A 19,789-nucleotide genomic window follows, 5' to 3' on the forward strand; every position below is an offset into this window, starting at 1 on the left:
TGAGAATGATCAACCTACCCAATGAAAATGAACCTACAATTGCTAACTCCATTGATACTTAGAAGATAGTTGTTACTTCATCTCACATTTGAGTAGAGATATTATCAATAGATGCAACATGCTAGATACAATCCTTGACAGATGGTCGAGCAAGCAACAACCTTGCTTCGTGGGAAACATTAAAACATCTTAGGAGATACTACTTGAAGTGTAATTATCAGATTCAATCCGTAGGAGGTACCTCAATTAAGGTTGGTTATTCTATAATGATGAATGTTTCCATGGACAATCACATTGTGCCTTGTAAGTTTTTTGTGACTCTAGCAAGGTACCTTAAGAGCAACAATGGTCCTTGGTAGAAGTTGGATCCAAGCCACTTACAAAGGATTGTTTAGTAATGAATCACCCCATCACATTCAAGCATCAGCATCAATATCTATTTCCACCTCCCAACCTCTAAAAGCACCAACAACAAAGACCACAAAGAAGAGCAACCAAGTGGCTCTGAAAGGATCTACTAGAGGCCCAAGGGTACTTCAAAGGTAAATCATATATTTGGATTCTAACAAAACCTCCATATCAAAAGCCATCAACTCCATCTCCAAGCAACAACAACAATGTGCTCAATAAAGAGGAGAAGAAAGAATGGAGGCCAAAGCCTCTAAAATTGTCATCATCAACAAATGAAAGATAACAACCAAATCCAAACCTATCTATTATGCAACATCAAGGCAAATATTGACAAGAAAAGCCTTAAGAAACTATCTTTAAAAAGAAGCCTTACGAAACTATCTTTAAAAAGATAGAACCATAAGAACCTACTCACAAGGACAAGGAAAAAGTATCCATATAAGAGGATCACTACACAAAGAACATCATCTACCTCCTATCAAATATTTACACAAGAACCTATCTCAAAAAGGAAGTAACACGAAAACCTACTCGACCACCAGTCTATTGAGAAACACCATTGATAATTACACAATAACCTTTCTCATAAAAAGAGACAATAACACAAGAACCTGACAAGAAAAGAATAGAATCGTCTTTGGGAGCTATACAAGAACTATCCTTAGTGAGAAATTTGGCATCAAGCTTCATGGCAACTACACAAGAACATCACATCAACCATGCCATACAAAATGGAAGCCACACAAGAACCTTCCAATGCGTGAGGAATTATCTTCACTGACAACTTTCTCAAAAGCAACTTCGGCTCAACAAAAATAGAAGATCTCCAAGACACTAAGGTCGTACTAACATTTGCTACAAAGGATATATATTATTTAAAAAATAGGGTGAGAGGTTGGAGAAAACCTAAACCTAAATATTGTGTATATAAGTCCCTTCAAGCCTAACATAGTCCTTGAAAAACAAGTCACGCCACTGGCATAGATCTGAAGAAGTTTTCCTGTACAACTTAAGTTTTAGGAAGCTGTTTGCAAGTATGGCTTGGAGATGTGCCAAAGTGGAAAGGGATGAAGTAGAAATGGAAGCCACAAAATGGCAGAGTGGAAAGGACAGAAGCAGAAATGGAAGCCACAAAACTTGCTCAATTCACTAATAAAAGCAGTGGAAAAGTAATGAAAAAGCTTGATTTTAAAAGCAACAAAAATGGACCCTTAGATTACAGTTTGGATTTCAACATCCATACACAAACATATGGTTCATGAGAGTCCAGTTTTTGGAAACTCTCTGTTAGGCAATCACTGCCTTCATATCACAAAATCATCCTTACGATATGTTCTTTCTAAAAGACTTTTAAGTTTGGTTACACATCCATCAAATGTGAATAACCATAGTTTGTGATTATGAAAGAGCCCTCCCTGATAAGATGGTAGAGAGAAATCATTGTTTCATTCTACTGGGGTAGATGTTAAGTCTATGGTGTGCATAGATGGTACCATCTCAAGAGAGGCCGCAAAGGGCATTTGTCCGTATAATACCACCACTTGTAGCCTCTGCATAAAGATTTTATCGATCCTAATGCTATACTGAAGCTGCTATGGATTATGACTCAAAATCTTAAACTCTAGGGACTCCCCCAACCGTATGAACTGTCCAAGCATCTCACCAACCATGCTAAAAGAGAGCACAAGGTAAGAAGACCTTTTATTCCCACCATAAAGGTCATGAACCACGGTAGCTAGCCCTGTTCTAAGCTATGCAACCATGTCACAAAGACTACTATTGAGTTTTGTACTGGCCCACATAGAGCTCAGATCACTCAACACTGATACTTGATAGCAGTTATATCCATCACGTATCCATCACATGGGTACTCACTTGAAGCTAACAAAAATTATATCTGCATGAATCCAAAAACATAACCAGACTCAGTAAGAAGTTAAATAACTTTGTGGCTTCAATAACATGATATCACCCACAACCCCACTCCTTCAAGGTACGGAAAGGCTGTGATCTGAGGATCCAATTTATAACTATTGTTTCAAACTGTTCATTTCCAATTTGGGATCCGACCTACGAACAATGTTTCTTTTAATGTTTCGACATTGCTTTGGAAAGATAAGACCTGAACAGCCCACATCACAGATGTTATTTGAAATTACCCAAGAAATGTAGCAGGCTTCATGCTCATGAGCAAATTATAATTAACAATTTTCTGACAGGTCATCAGAAAAGCTTGGACGAGATTCATAAATCAAAGGACCCATGAACGTTCGAGATGATATGACCCAGATGATTAAAAACAAGTTTGTACATTATTCTTCATCAATTACATCTATAACAAGAGACAATGCATTTGCATATATGCATGTAAATCAGCTGCCTGCAAGGCTGCTCGTTCAAACCTTCAAATCCATCCTCATGAGGACTTCCCAGTCATTCCAGAAACCACCTGTAGAAAGTGATAGACACAAAAAAAAGTCACACAGATATGTGCAATTCAGAATTGATTCATCAAACATACAATATAAAGGATTCACAAATCAGGATGGGACTCACATCTGAAATCTTTGGCTGCTCAACTGGCTCTGCCCTTGAGATTGCATTTCGTATGGGTGGAACAACAATTGGCAACAACAGCCCTGCACATTCTCCTTCCAATTGTCAAAGTTGATTCTAGGAAACATAATCCATCTCCTAGCTCTGTAACCAGCTGGAAAAACTGTAGATATGCACAAAGCCAGACAAAGTGACCAAGAGGTACGGAAACCCCTTCTGCCTAAAGAACTCTGAATGGGGACAGAACCACACAAAAATTCAGACGTGTGTGCTTGTCTCAAAGATGTACACACAAACTCATACACAGCGCAAGCATCGAAGGGTAATCCTCCAGTCTCCTTGTGAAGGTCTGTGTGCATATGGTGAGCACTAATCAAAGGAGATGAGCTGGAAACTGACATGTCTACAGCCAGACAAGGGTCAAATGCTGGGATTCCGATTTCCAAGTACTTGCAAAAGACTTCATTAAGGAAAACAGCTGACGCAGGCACCCAAAGCGTGGGTTAGCTCGGTCCAATCCTAGGTGTAGCCCAGCTGCCAAGTCCTGCAAAACAACCATAGATTAAAAAGACCAGATTGGGCAAGTGGGGCAGCTCACCACCCAGCCATAGATGCAGTATACAATATCACCCCCAAGCCTGAGGTTAGCCAGGCACCACACCATGTCCATGGCCACAACCCCGTGTCCCATACCACAGGTGCCCACCAGTCCAAGTGTTGGGCAAGTCTAGGCACAGACATGCTCTTGGTCTCAGTATCCCAAGAGATCCCTGCAAATGAGCCCATTGCTCATATTTATAGACTCTCCTAGAGGTGTCCTTGATCCAAGGATACCTATACACTGGGAATTGTTCTAATGTATCAATTGGCCCCTTTAAAAGGGTTCACTGCTTGGACCTAACCCATCCATAGTGCCAGCTCATGCCATGACATTGGAGTCATAACAAAACCCATCAACAAAATCAGCGCCACGAACCTGAAGGCATCTTCATTTCACAGCAGAGATACAATCAAGGGACACTCGAAAATGACTTTTTCCCTCGTGTCCTTGACGTCTACTCTGCCCCCTAAACTTTAACCACCCAGTTTATCTGGGCAAGCCCCTACTAGACGTGTTACCAAACATTTTTTAAATAACAATCATGCTCATACAAGCCTTTAAGGGATAAAAGAGATCATTTCTGATCTCAATCCAACTCATAGAGTCCACATAACCGATGCGGATTTACATCAGCCACCACATTAGTGGTTTCTTTTCTGTACTGGATCTCAAAATCAAAATCCTGCATAAGCTCGAACCATCCAGCCTTGTGGCCACACAAGTCTGGAACATTACAAAAGTACTTAGTGTCATCCATACACACCACAAACTCGAAGAATAATGCCTCTACTTCTTAAGCGCATTTATTATAACAAAAAGTTCCCTTTCATGTGTAGGATAATTGACCTGTGCTATTTCCCTGAAATAAGGCCGCTCCAATGGCATAATCCTCAGTCTCAAGCACAAATGGTTTACTCAGACCCACAATGTGCAATGTTGGTGTGGCAATCATCACATGCTTCAACTCTTTAAAGCAAGCTTCCAAAGCATCCGTCCAAACAATAGGTCTATACTTGATGTGCCAGTAAAGAATGCCTTTATCTCCTTCAAAAGATTTTGAAAAAGGTAGCACAATACCACAGACTCACATGAAAGTTTTAAAATTTTGAATAAATCCTAAAAAGGCTCACTTCCATGATAGTGTGTAATACGGGTTACTTGACCTTTTCAGAGTCAATACGAATAGCGCCAACGAACATAATGTGGCCAGGATATAGTAATTCTCCCTTTAAGAACCCACAATTCTTTGCCTAGAGAACCTCTCTCCGAAGAATAGTCAAAACTATCTTCAAAAACATAACTACGGCTATCCGCCATAGTTCAAGGAAACATTTCAACACTTTGAAAGGTGAAACGTTTTTTTAAATCAAAAATTCAGTTTGTATTTTTGCATCATTTTATGCCTTGAATACATATGGTACGTTGAAACTTTGCAAAACAAGCTAAGAAGTCACAAAATGACTTCATACAATGCCTATGATGCCCAAAGATTGTGGGAGTAATCTAGAGTCTAAGGTATTACAACAATCTTTCAAGGAGTTGCAACCTATGTTTATCATCATTCATTCCTCCTTGTTTACTGAACATACACACATTTCAAAACGTTTCATTATGATATGCTATTACAAAAGTATGTTATCAAGAAACACGATGACAAACTTTCTGAGACATGGACAAAATATATGTTCATCATCCATTAGAAAGTAGCGAGCACATTCATGAGTCCAACTGAGAACTCATAATGGTTGGATTGTATACAAAACACCATCTTAGAGACATCCTCATAACTAATACAGACCTGATAGTACGTAGATCGAGCTTGGTAGTGAAGTCTATCGCACCATGCAAGCAGTCTATGTTAGAAATCACCCAACAGAGGGTACGCACAGCAACATTCATGAGTCCAACTGAGAACTCATAATGGTTGGATTGTATACAAAACACCATCTTAGAGACATCCTCATAACTAATACAGACCTGATAGTACGTAGATCGAGCTTGGTAGTGAAGTCTATCGCACCATGCAAGCAGTCTATGTTAGAAATCACCCAACAGAGGGTACGCACAGCAGAAGACTGATCAAATAACCCAGGAGGTCACACAATGCGTGTGGGGAGTGGAATCACAAACTTCTTTAACTTATGTGCATCACAGAGATGTGCAGACTAGTAAATAGACAATGATCCAGCCAGATATAGAAACCACCAAAAGAATATATTTCCGTCCAAAGCTATGGACACAATACAAAAGAGAGAGATCCAAAGTCCCACCAGAGCGTGGTCCTTTGACCTTACCACAAGGTACTTCTACTATCTGCCAGATATCTCTAGAACACTGAGCCCGCGTGCTCCACCTCGAGCGTAGACTCTCCGTCCAAAGACCTCAGCACCTTGCTGCCCTAGAAAACAGCCTAGGTTCCAGCCCTAGATGAGCTCAGTCTGCAGCACCTCTGGGTCTCCTCTGCCTCCAGGATGTAGGCCTGAGGGCCAATGTCCTGCTGCTCCCAAAACTTGCTGGTTGCTGGGTATGATATGGGGCCAAATGCCCTTGCTTTTATAGGGCTAGAAGCCCCTTGAATGGGCCGACTTTTCAGGCCCCCTCCTTTCCTTGATTTGAGGGCCCTCAGGGCCGACCTGCTGGCCGACCCAGGTCTGCCTTTTTGGGCTGCTGTTGAGCCCCAAGGGAGGCCTATATAAGGCCCCTCCTGCCATGCCTCCCTCTTCTGCCCCCTTTGGGGTCTGTTGCACGCCTTTTACCTGGCCCAACAGCTGCGCTATGCAGCCCGCCCTTGACAGAGGATGACCCACCCTGTTTGCGCCATCTTTGAGACCTTCTTGCAGGTCGTATCCCTGCCCATGGATCCCGCCATGCTGCCGTACTGCAGTTGTACCTGCTCGCCTCTGTCTGGAGCTCCAAACAGCCCCGAACTAGCAGCTAGTGCTACTCTAACCAGACCTAGTGCTACTCTAACCAGACACCTCTGATCTCGCCCTTTGCTGCACCTGTTCCTGTCTCTCCAAGGCCCTACAGACCTTCCAAAAGAGCCGTAAAGGCTGCTACTCATGGCGGATCTGTTCCGTACTGTTCCAGGTTCCCAGAAGGCTCTTTTCTTTCTCTGATCCTTGCCCACATGGTAACCATGATGCCGCCCATGAGGCCTTCCATCAGTTCCCAGGTCCACCCCCCCCATGCTCTCCTCATATGGGGGCTTACAGATGGGGAGGTGACCTTTCCAACAGTCTATGAGGTTATTCATCCATGCAAAAGGATGTTAGCTTTAGTATTTGTGAGGTGTGTGTGTGGCAAATTGAAGAGCTCTAAGGTTTGTGGAGGGGTAAAAAGGCGAGTGCCACGTGGCACTATCTCATGCAAGCTCGTACGTGGTGACTCCCTTCTCGGCTAAACGACTCCGAGGCGGTTCTTTGCTTGGCTCTTCCATGAGAATCAGAGCCCCAAGCATCCATGAAGAGGGCAGCTATGACATGTGGAGGAAGCACCGCAATGGACGATTGGTTCGTCGTTGCTGGAAACACTTTTCTGCCTTCTCACGACTTCCTATGGCTCTCCATCGACTCCTTTATATTCAGATTCATACTGAACAGATGGAAAGCTTGCAAGCAAAATCGCTGTTGCACCATCACTTTCTACTCGAACATTTAATTCTTGAAGCTGCTTCATTATTGCCCTCATCCTATTGAGGTGAGTGGCTAAGGATTCTCCTTCTCCCATTTGCAAAGAGTATAGCTCTTGCTTTAGCATAATTTTAGAAATAATTTCTCTTCTATTCCAGACACAACCCCCCACAGCCCTTTCTCTATGGACAGAAGACGCACAAATAGCTGCCAAGAAGGGAAATTGCATCTTCCCACCGATGTCTTAGGCAAGGCGGTCTTGGAAGATTCTGTTCCACATGTCCATTTCTACAATTGTTGAAGGATCTGCCAACAAGTTCGGCAAGCACGTTGCTGAGCAGTGTCTTTCTCCTTCGTGCACTACGTGGCCTTTTGAGAATGCTGGGAACCTTGATGACCTCAAATCTTGGAGACCTTCTGCAAATAGTAGTCCTTGCAGTAGCCAAGTCCCTTGCAGGTGCATATGAAGCGTCACTCTCCCTACCACGATCAAGTTCCTTAGTGTGGCAATCTTCACGTTTGTCGGGCAAACCAATCGTATTCTCTCATGTTTCAGAGCACCGACCCCTACAGAGATGCTTTAGCGCTGTGCCACGTGATCGCTTCACTAACCCTCTGAATCTTCGTCGTCTTCACACTACTCCAAGTTCACAGCTGACGTAAACTCTCGGACCCTCACACTCTTCTCAAAACAAGGAGATCGCAAATCCTCACCGACACTCTGAAATATCTCAGACCCTTTGAGCCGAACCGCCCTAATGGCAATTGTTGGCAAATTTCATGCCATACTAACTCATAACTCACATAATCGGAACTGACAAAGAGAATAGCAGAGAGAATTCGAATGATAGACAGCACAAATGAAAGCAACCTTTATTGAAAACTTTCAAACTGAAAACACTCCGCTAACAGATGCGCGGCTTGTTCCATCTGTTTACAAAAAGCTCTTAACAATAAGCCACAAAGGCTGATACAAGAAAGACACTATGAGCTCCAAACACACAAAGCATACGCCACTCACACACATATGAAAGATTGTCACCATACTTACGCTGAATTCTGATGCACTTGATTTTCATGATGTTTCCATGCTTATGAGTAAAGAAAGGAGGGCTGAGATTAACATGCCGGGTACAAGAAAACCAGCTTTCACAGTTAAAGACAAGGGAAAAGGCAAGAAGAAAGATCTCACTGTGGGAGAGGACACATAGAGACATACTGTTACAAGAGAGAATTTGATGTGAAGCAGAAAGAAAACAATAAGAAGACATGTATTGTGGAAAAGGAAGGACGAGGGATAACTTTGCAACCTTTGCACAGACAGAAGTAATTGACTTGGAGAAGGACAATGCAATATACCTATTGACACACTCTCTTTCAGCTAATAGTAGTAGGAGTTGGTTATGGCATTGCCATTTCCTCGTTAGTAGCAATTTTGGCTTGCAACCCCTTCTCAGTTTATGGGGGGTTTGTTAGCTATAGCATTTGTGAGGTATGTGTGTGGTAAACCTCCAAGGGCTGGTGAAGAGCTCTCAAATTTGTGGAGGGGGTGAAAAGGCTAGTGCCACGTGGCACTATCTCATGCAAGCTCTTACGTGGTGACTCCCTTCCCAGCTGGACAACTCTGAGGCGATTCTTTGCTTGGCTCTTCCATGAGAATCAGAGCCCCAAGCCTCCACGAAGACGGCAGCTATGACGTATGGAGGAAGCACCGCAATGGACGATTGGTTCATGGCTGCTGGCGACAATTTTCCGCCTTCTCATGACTTCCTATGGCTCTCCATAACACCTTTATATTCAGATTCATTCTGAACAGTTTGTCTACTGTGTGAGTGTCGAATGCTCCATGTGTTTGGAGCTCATAGTGTCTTCCTTGTATCAGCTGTTGTGGCTAAGTGATAAGAGCTTTTTGTAAGCAGATGCAACAAGCCCCGTAGGGATGCGCATCTGTTAGTGGAGTGTTTTCAGTTTGAGAGTTTTCAATAAAGGTTGCTTTCATTTGTGCTGTCTATCATTTGAATTATCTCTCACTATTCTCTTTGTCAGTTCTGATTATGTGAGTTATGAGTTAGTACTGCATGCAATTGTACCTTGGTTTGCCAACAAAGGATATTTGTTTTGAACGGTCACTTTATCTAGACCTTCATAGTCCACGCATATTTGCATGATACTACCCTGGTGCGTCCTAGGGAGATTTATTAGAACAAATATGTTACATTCAAACATATCCCAATAATTGCCAGACAATTTCACCTTCTTTCTTTGTTAAAAACCATATGAGATCTAGGGAAAAAATTAATCTTATTGTTCACACTTCTCTGAGATGGAAGACCGTCTGATAACTCAAATGGAAACACATCTGAAAACTCAGCTAGAATCCTTTGGAGAAGTTGCGATTCTTCAAAACCCATTGAAGGTCTAACAATTCCTTTGAAGGAAGCTCGAGAATCTGAAATTGCAACAGAAAACCGTCTATAGCAACAGTAGAATACCCTTGATTGAGTCCACAATTCTGCTAGTACATCCAGAATCCATCGGATGACTTTCCAAACCATGGAATGAGTCGTATGTGAAGAAAACTCACAACTGTCTAATATTTCACATCATTGTCGATATTAAAATTGTAATTTTCAGAATTTGTCCCTACATTTCACGTCGCATATAATTATGGTCCATCCATGAACCAAACCCGCATTTTGCAAAGAATTTGCTACCATAGGAAGCATCATGACCAACAAGGCAAAGCAGCACGAGAATAGAGAAGACATCATGAAGTAGGCATAATAGATCCTTTGTATTCACAAGGAGACAGAATATCTCGAGGAATGCCAGGCCGAGGATGATTACAGAGCGACAAGGTTGCATGGGAAGGAGGAGCAAGAGGAGACAGATACAAACAATGACTCATGATCTTAATCAAAGCAATGTGGCTATGTACGCCGATAGAACTAGAGGAGGAAGAGAATCACCACATGGAGAGATGTCGAGCGTAGAGGCTTCTTCCCTTCACATCAAAGAGTAGTGCCCATTTTGTAGATACACATACATCATATGAGAGAGGCACCATCCTTGCGAACAAATAAGCCATGCTTTCTCAATTGCATGTGACAACTTTGACTTGCATTTTCCACAAGAATCAAGCCTCAATATCTTAGGCTATCATAGCCCTTGAAACCTTTCTCACTACAATAATATATGGGAGGGATAGCACAAAGATGCTCTGCCACCTCATCCTCACTCATACATTAAAATACTTATAGAGGTAGGGTTGGCACAAGATTCCTTGCCACCACAACCTCTCACATAATTATATTCCCAAACCATTGACCTTGTGCATAGCTCACTTAATCTTACCATGGGCCCCATTAAGATGGCCCATGGAGACTCATTTACACATCATCTACTTTTTTCGTATTTTATTATAGATGGACCACACTTGCATAAACAAATACCAAATAGACACACCATTACATAGTATCCTTCTACCTTAGGATAACTCACATTACCCTACACGAGAAGTAATATGATACCCACTATTACATAGTGTCCTTCTACCTTAGGATAATTCCGTAAAATAATATAATAGCCACTAGAACACATGGCATTTTAATCCTTATGACAGTTTTCCACCTCAAATCAAGATGAATGAAATTCATACTTGGAGTTGCCCCAAGGGTTCTACTTGAAATACATTCATTGTTGGTTGTCGACCATGTTTACCCATTCTCTTTAGCACATAGGAGCCCTTCTCCAAGGTATTTTCTATCAAACAACTTATGCCTAAAACTTAAAACGGAAGCTAGCCTCCCCTCAGTTTGAAAAGGTTTTTCCTTGGTCTAACAGAATGGGTGGTCTAGATGCCATATCCACACGCCCTCAATCAAATGCCCAATGTTGATATGACAAAATGCATTCAAGACTCAAAAGGGCCACAAAACTCACATATTGCATCAATAAACTCAAAAGCTGGTTACTCCTCCTAAGTTTAGACAAAGAGACTGACACGAAACCTGAACAAGAGGGCCTCTCCTCGCTAGACCACCCAGCCACAGATTCCTAAGAGTCACATGAACTTTCTTTCTTTTTTTAGTTCCTTCTGGAATCCTCCCTCCTAGCCTAGTGCCTGCCACATGGTGTTCTCTTGAGTGCCATGTGTCCATTTGGACCTTAGAGTCTCTATGCCCATTTAGGCTGCCCATTTAGGCCTTACTTATGCACTCTGTATTGATGCACGCACTATCGAGTTTCCCGCTTCACCATAACCACACTAGACGATTTCAGGATTATGGCTGACGTAACATTCCCTTCCCCTTAAGAATGGTTTACGTCCTCGAAAACAAAATTGGGAAACCTCCTTTGGAGACTCTTTACCCTTTCCCATGTTGAACTCTCTTCAAATCTATCTTTCCACTTAACCAGACATTCTTTCCATATAGTATGTCACGTTCTCTTTTCTTGTGTATCTAAAATTTTTTTTGGTTCATGTAGTAAAGGTACAGGTTCAATAAGTTCAACTAGGACTTCATTTCCAATGAGATTATCATCATCTCCTAATTTTCTTTTTAGCCTACTAACATGAAAAACTAGATGTACTCTACATCCTTCGGGTAAGGCTAATTTGAAAGCAAGTTCTCCAATCCTCTTAGGTATTGTGAATGGTCCACAATACCTAGGAGACAATTTCGAACATTTACCTGTTTTTAGAGATTCTGAAGATTCACGTACTTTAAGATAGACTTTCTCATTAACTTCAAACTCCAACTTTCTACGGTGGGGGTTTGCATAACTTCTTGCTCTATCTTGAGCTCTTCTTATGCTATCTTTAGCTAACTTAAGCATTTGATTCATATCCTCAAGAAAGTCTTTGGCCGCTTAAACCTTCTCTTTTTCGAGTCCCACTGTCATTGGGGCTCTTGGTTGAAATCCATACATCATCATGAATGGACTAAAACCTGTAGATGAATGTTTAGCACTGTTATATGCAAATTCTAATATGGGCAAATACTGTTCCCAATTAGTTTGCCGTTTACTTACATATGCTTGAAGCATATCCTCAATGATCTGATTGACCCTTTCAGTTTGACCATCACTCTGTGGATGATCCGCGGTGCTCATATTCAATGAAGTTTCTAACCTCTTAAACACAGCTCTCCAAAAATGGCTGTTAAATTTGCTATCCCGGTCACTAACAATACCGGCTGGTAGCCCATACAGTCTATAGATATGCTCCACAAATAGTCTAGCTAATTCTCGAGTTTTAACATCTTCACTGACAGGGATAAAATGAGCCATATTGGTCAACCGATCCACAATTACCCACACAGAGTTGTGCCCCCTCTGTGTTCTAGGTAGTCCCACAATGAAATCCATGGAGATACTTTCCCATTTGCTAGATGGAATCTCCAATGGGTGTAGGAGACCTCCTACCTTAAGGCGTTCAATCTTATTGACCCAGCATTTTTGGCACTTTAATACATAATCTTGGACGTCCTTACCTATTCCAGGCCAAAAGAATTGCCTTTTCAAAAGCACATATGTCTTCTGAATTCCCGGGTGTCCAGCACTCGGACTATCATGACATTCAAAAAGAATTTGGTGCCTAATGTCATTATCCTCCGGGACACATACTCTACCCTTGTAGAGCAGGTAGCCATCTTCAATAGTATATTTTTTCCACTTGAGTCCTTTATCACCAACCTGATCGACTTCTGGATATTGTTTCTTACTCTCATCAGGAGTTGTGTCATGGCTGAGTAAGAAACAACCTACTATCTACAGAGACAAAGTACAGTACTACTTGTACAACAGCATGCAAAACATTGTGACTCAAGACATGAACGTGGCCCAAGAAGATGCGACGGTGATTATGTGTGAACCAAAGTTGCATAGCAATCACCAACAACCCCGTGTTTCATGCACGGACGAAGCACATCGAGGTCCACTACCACTTTGTTCGTGAACTCATCGACGAAGGTGTCATAGAATTGATATACTACCCGATCGACGACAACATCTCGGATGCCTTCACAAAGGTGCTTCCTAGGGAGCAGATGGAGCACCTCATTCGACGAATGGGGATCGGCCCACAGTTGTGTCATTGAGAGGGGGTGGTAGAAATGTCACTGCCCCACCTGTGAGCCCCCGATTTGAGGGGACAAGGGGGCAGGAGACTATAGGGTGATGGGGGCTGAGTGTACCTTGCTGTCTGAGGGCAGCACCCTGCATAAAACAGTGCGCCAGCACCACGGGCCCATGCGGGGGCATTCTGCAGCATGTGTACCAGCCAGCAGCAGCCAAAAAGGCCCAGCATATGGGGCCTTATATAGGCCAAAGGGCTGGCCTAGAAACCGACCAAAAGTCGGCCATTTAGGCCCTTCTGGAAGTTGGTGCAGCATACTGGAACCAACTGGAAAGTTGGCCAGTTTAGGGGGCTTGCTGCTCACCTATATAAACCCCCTCCCCCCCCCCCCCACTTTTCTTTATCACCAGCACTGACAGCCTGTACCCGGGCAAGCGTGCAGGGACTAGAGAATACTCAGCCTTTTGTATCAGCATCTCTTTGCTGTTTGGTGCTCACCTTTTGAGCTTTTGTCAGCCCACTGTTAGTGGAAGAATACATCTGAGTTTTGTCTCTCTATCTCTATCTCTCTTTAATTGTTGTATGAGCTGCGATCCTGAGAGAGAGGAGTGAGTGATTCTATCTTCTACTTTCCAACAAAGCCTTCCTTCCATCAGCCACCTTAATCCAAACCGGGATACACCAAATGCGTTGAAGGCCAAGAGCTTGTCATGGATACCTAATAGCATCACATTACACCCCGCACCTCCATCGATACATGCTCCATACATTTGACTCCATCGATAACCGCATCAATGGTATAGGGCCAGCTTATCAGCATCGAAAGCCAACAGTTATACTACAACGAGAAGCTTCTTTCTTTGAACCTCTTCTAGTGAAAATTTCTTGACTCAATTCTCAATGGGCCAATGGACTCTATAATTGAAACTGGGCACTTAGACAAATCATTCAGGATAGAATGGTTAGAGGTACACGCCTAGAGCTGCCTATGTAGAATGTTTATGGTTGATTGAACTTGCTTGTGTTAGAAATGAACCACACAGTGAGTATCCCACAGCAGAAGACTGAACAGAGTGTCCCACGAATACGCGGAAGAGTTTAACTACGGAATCCAAAATTTCTTTACTTGTGTGTACTCAACAAGCATTCATGTGTGTGCAAGCCAATAGTAGACAATGCTCCACAAGAGATATAGAAAGGCCTAATTCTTCGCCGGATCCTGCCCCAAACCCTTTACAATCTTCCTCTGAAGTTACGCCACTATTCCAGGCCCTGTTCCAGCTCTTGGAGGTCTGCTCTAGGTCCGTACCATACCCTTCAGCACCCCGTACTGTTGCTGGCATCATCGCGCCTGCCAACGCCTTGTTTCCAGCCTGCTTCTCCTGCGCAATCATGCTCCAGCCAACCTCTGATAGACACGAGGAACATTTGTACCAGATCTGTCCACCATGATGGCTTGCTCATGCTCAGAAACCAGACACCCGATTGGCCCCAAACCTTGGCGCCCCTTTCAGTATTTCTTTATTCCCTTATTCAGTAGGCAAAATTAAAGCAAGGCTAAATGCCCTTGAATCTGTCCAAACACAGCCCAACTGAATCTCAACACTGGCAGGCACAAGCAACTTGCTACTTGGCCAATTCCTGGCTCAAAAAGGCATCCAAATCCAATGCATAATCCATGGCCAACTGTTCCAAAAATCCCATCAAAATCTACAAGGAAGAATCACCTCTTCCTAGCTGTCCAATCATCAATCCCTCAAACACACAAGGTTTGCACACAGCCCGGAGCTGTTACTAGCACCTTTGATTCAGCTACACAGCTCTCACGGGCTGTCACTAGTGCCAAACATTTGCTGCCCTCATAGGGATACTCTGGCTGATAGAGAAAAGAAGGCAACTCTTTTTGGAGGCAAACCTTGTATGGGTTAAGCTGAGTTTAGGTTAAGGGGGGCTTAGTGGAGACGTGAGCCATGTGGCAACTGCATGGATTGCATGAGTATTGGAGCAGCTCGGGTATTAGCTGCACTATTATCTCGGCCCTTAATCGTGGTGCGGATTGTGGCTGTTCTTCACCGAGACGACTGGTCCACAATGCACACTTGTGATGGCGGCATCTATCTTCATATACCCTCCGAAACATTCTATCTCAATCTAATGGCTCAATGCCATGAGTTGTAGCGTGGGGTTATCAAGATGCAGTTCACATGTTCTCTGGAATACAATGGCTCTGTACAATTCCTTCTCTTTCATGAAGTTGTCGATTTATGTTTTGAGTGTGTTTCATGTTATAAGGTGAGCTTGAATTCAACAGTTGGCATCAGAGCAAGAGAAATGGAGTCGAAGGCAAAATCCGTGAAGCTCGTGACTTTTACCACGTAGAATTTCCCTACATGGAAACTTGAGACCCGATTATACTTGATGGAAAAAGGATTATGGCCAGTTGTGTCTGGAGCAAAAGAAGAGCCTAGCGAATCCGACTAACAAAAGACATCGCAGTGGGAAAGCCACAACGAGAAGGCTCTTGGGATCATTGGTCGAGCACTTGGAGCTAAATACAACCATCATCTCGGTTTGACTCCAAGTGCAACGGAACATTGGTTGATACACTGTTCGGATCTCGATTGCTTGAAGGTGATTTTGAAACAAGCTTTCTTTGGTTTAAAGATGGATGATGGAGTTTCCCTTAGAAAGCATCTCGATAAAATGAGAGCTATTCTAGATCAACTCCTAGACCTAAAAGTGAAAGTCGAAGACGACGATAGCAAGGCAGTCCTTCTCACGAGTCTTCCACCGGCCTATGCTGGAATTGTGAAAATCCCAAGAGAATATGCAGATGTCTCTTTGCCAAAGATGATCACAATCCTTCTGGACGACAAACGACGACAGAAGCTTAATGAAGGCTTTGATATGGAACGTGCTTTTGTATTCAAGGTGCCTACAAGTAAAAACAAAATGCTGAAGGAGGATAATCACCCTCAACTTTCTTGTAGTTACTATGGAAAACCCAAGCACCAAGAAGAATTCTGCTATAGGAAGCATGAAGACACAAAAAAGAAGAACAACGAGGCCACCAAAGCGAAGGAATCGGCACATGCAACACACGTTCATGAACGTGTCGCAAGTCTACGCGAGGTCGAAGGTGTCAACTATGATGAATATGCGTTCTAGAGGTCTTGAATAGTAGTTAGGTGTTTTGTAATAACCTGCTGCAGTCGAATCAGTTTTGGAGCTTCTAGCAGCCCTGGCAGCTCCCAAACAGCCCACGGACTGCTCCGGTAGTCAAAAATCAGCAAGGTGATTTGTTAGAACAGCCCTAGGGCACTTTCCCATCCTGTGACTTGCCTCTCTCTCTCTTCCTATGGTCCATAAAACTACCTCAAAGCAAATTTCGACTTTTCTTCTTGTGTCCCAAAACAACTTGCCAAACGTGGCCCATGGAGCTTTTTTTAGCAGTGGGATTTTTACCCCTCTCTTGCCCTTCAACTCCTTGCCTAGGCCCATAGAATTAATAGACTGGATTATCCCTCTATCCCTTTTTACAATTAAAGACACTCCTTCTCTACAAGGCCAATTCTTCACTTGTCACGCATGGATTCACTGATAGTGATTGGGCTGGCTGTTCTGGCACACAAGTCACATAGTCGCCAACTGTTTCATGCTTGGCACTTCATGCATCTATTGATTAAAGCTCTTCCTCGACCTAAGTTTGAGGCTTTCCAGCAAGCTTTGAACTTAGTACCTTTTGTAACTTGATCCATTATGCTAGGTACATTCACAAGTTGCTATATCCATACAGGATGAACGTGTGCAACCATGACATTAGTTCTTCAGGTATTCTGAGATGTGTCCAAGATACTTCAGCCCACACCATGGAGGGGGGTTTGTAGGCCACTCTATGGACTATCCATAGGTAGCCTTCATTCCTTGGTATGTGCCTTGTAGGCCTAGATATAGGCAGTTCGGACATATGGTATAGTTAGTACACTAGGTACTACTAAGACACGCTATCCTAGGGTTTTGTTATATTGGGTGTACTTTGTACTAGTCCATTCATTTCAGCAGTACGGTTTCTCTCCATTGCTTCCATTGCTTGCCTTAGCTTACAATCTAGAAGTGCCACACAGGTAGTAGGACAACACCTTTTGGGGTTAGGACAGAGGACAGCAATTTGGTGGGACTTGTGAGGAGTGCAGCGGAAATGAACGAAAGAAAGAGAGAGAACACGCCTCACACACACACCAAACTGAGAAGGAGAGAGAGGAGAGAGAAAGGCACAAGAGAACTGTAAGTGATCTCTAGAGAAAACCCTGCTACAACTAGGGGAAAAACTCAAAACCAGCCGGCTGCTCGAGAGCTCGGAACAAACAGCTCAACAACTAAGTGGAAGGGAGCACAAGGGAGTGGATGAACTGCTCCACTACCCTACTCAAATGCACAACTAGGCTGGCTCTGCTCCTCTGCCAAGTCCTGCAAAGAGATGATCTGAACTACTCCAGAAGACACCTGGAAGAAGTGCTCCAAGCAATGCACAGGAGGCTATCCACGTGTGGGAGTACTACTCCACTAGATGCTAGTCTGCACTGAAGTGCTGCTTCACTAGGTGCTCAAATGAGGGCTGAGCAGGGGCCTATAAATAGGCCTCCAGCCCCTGCCTAGTCGGGTACAACAGGCTGGCCGACCAGCCTGCAGAGTGGCCGACCCACCTACTTGTTCATGGGGGCACACACCCCTATAAGAGGGAGCACCCGTCTATGCCTAGGGAAGACAACTCAGCAGGCCCTACAAGAGCCGACCAGGCCTGCTACTCCCCTATATAAAGGGCTCACCCCCTCCAGCATACAAAGAGGCTACCTACAGCCGACTAGATCTACCCTCACGGGGTGGGCACACCACCAGCATACGATTAGACCTTCTCCAGCTCCACACATCTCGGGCTTGGGGGGGGGGGATCAGGAGTTCCCCACCAAGACCCAATTCTACCATGACGACTTTCTAAGGATATCAGAACAAGGCTTCATCATCATGCCCCAATACCTCGAGGATAGGAGAGTCTCACACGCCTTGCGGATTACTATCGAACAAATACGAATCTCATCCCACCAATTGTGGATTGAAGTCGGGAGAACGACTGGCATACCTAGAGAGCAGGGGGTCTGTACACTATGCATGATGGGGGAGATTAAGACAAAGGAGCATTTTCTATGTGTCATTCCGACCTATTATGAGATCCGAGGACGATACCATTGTCTCTTTCAAGAGGGGCTCGGCTTCGGACCACTCACACGGCTGATACATTTCCCCAACCAGGTTTGCATTGGGCTCTACCTAATTGAGAAGCAGAGACATAGGTATTCCCTTGTGCGGCACGCCAGAGATCAACTACAGTTGATGCCTCAGGACACCGAGATAGACCGAGCACAAACACATGTCACTAATTTTTACGCATCCCAGCCAGCACCAGATGAGATCAAGGGGAGGGAGCTCGAGGAGACGAGAGCACTATGGATCAGTCGTGAGATCCGTCACCAGGATATGGTTGGACGAGAGACGTGGAGACCACACATGACACGTGGGGCAACCAAAGCACGCACAATTGAGGTCCGACCTATCTCAGCCCTCCTCAGAGAAGACTGCCAGAGACGAGGCACTACTATCGATATAGCCCACTGGATACAAAGATCGTGCCCCCCGCCACTGCGGGAGACATCCCGACAGACACAAATACGTAAGCTCTTTGCACCCCATCAGAGGGCCATGGGGGAGCCGGGTTGTATGGAGCTTACACACGTACTTGGAGCTCTGGCTCTGAGCAGTACTTGATTGCTCTTTTTCCTACTATTTTGTATTAGCTTTTTGCATTCCTAGCACTTAGTACTCATCAAGGGCCTTAGTGTGCCCTTTGCTTTCAGCCCACAGTGGCTTGTATAGGTTACATATATTTGTACTTTGTCTCATCCCGTGAGGTCTCCCAAAGACTTTAATACACCTTCCTTTCTTTCTTTCTTTCTCCCTACCCTAGCCTCACTCTAGGCGGGCACACTATCATGTGCACGCTAGGGACAAAGGCAAACAGATACGGGCTAGAGTGCTATTCGTGGGAACAAGGGTCAGCAAGATTGTTTTTTGCTTTCTTGCTTTCCGCTTTTCTTGGCGCGTGTGTGCTTCTCTTGGCTTTGCTTGGCGGACACCATGCATTTCACCTTTGCAGGATCCACCCGAATGCCATGTCGACTCACAATATTGACATGACCCCGCAAGATCTGACCCTATCACTAACCTAGAATCTCGTCCTCAATCCAACCAGAATCATAGCGCAAGTGCCTCGATCCTCTCAACCACCCCCGAGCACGTGGGCTACAGCTCGACTCATCCATAGGCCCGTATCTAACCCAGGCGTCCCATACCACCTGAGCCCGTCCAGAGGACCTTCGATACACCACCTATGATCCGCCATGTAGATGGCCAAAGTCCCGGCTTGGGTCCAAGCCCCATCCATCAGTTGAGGAGCGC

At 44.1% G+C, this 19,789-nt stretch overlaps 1 protein-coding gene across 1 annotated transcript in view; it reads right to left on the reverse strand.

The window, feature by feature from the left end:
- Positions 1 to 2,556: 2,556 nt before the first annotated feature.
- Positions 2,557 to 19,789, reverse strand: part of LOC147897962 (fiber) — a 53,701-nt gene continuing 36,468 nt past the window's right edge. Inside the window, exons 2-3 of the mRNA XM_087380738.1 lie at positions 2,968 to 3,050; positions 2,557 to 2,860 (exon numbers count right to left, since the gene is read on the reverse strand). Of these exons, the coding sequence (XP_087236864.1) occupies positions 2,828 to 2,860; positions 2,968 to 3,050 (116 nt within the window). The 3' untranslated portion in view covers positions 2,557 to 2,827. The remainder of the gene's footprint in view (positions 2,861 to 2,967; positions 3,051 to 19,789) is intronic.

This window comes from Dipteris shenzhenensis, chromosome 10 (assembly GCF_047967505.1).
Source record: "Dipteris shenzhenensis isolate YYH24624 ecotype China chromosome 10, Dip_SZ_1.0, whole genome shotgun sequence".
NCBI lineage: Eukaryota > Viridiplantae > Streptophyta > Polypodiopsida > Gleicheniales > Dipteridaceae > Dipteris > Dipteris shenzhenensis.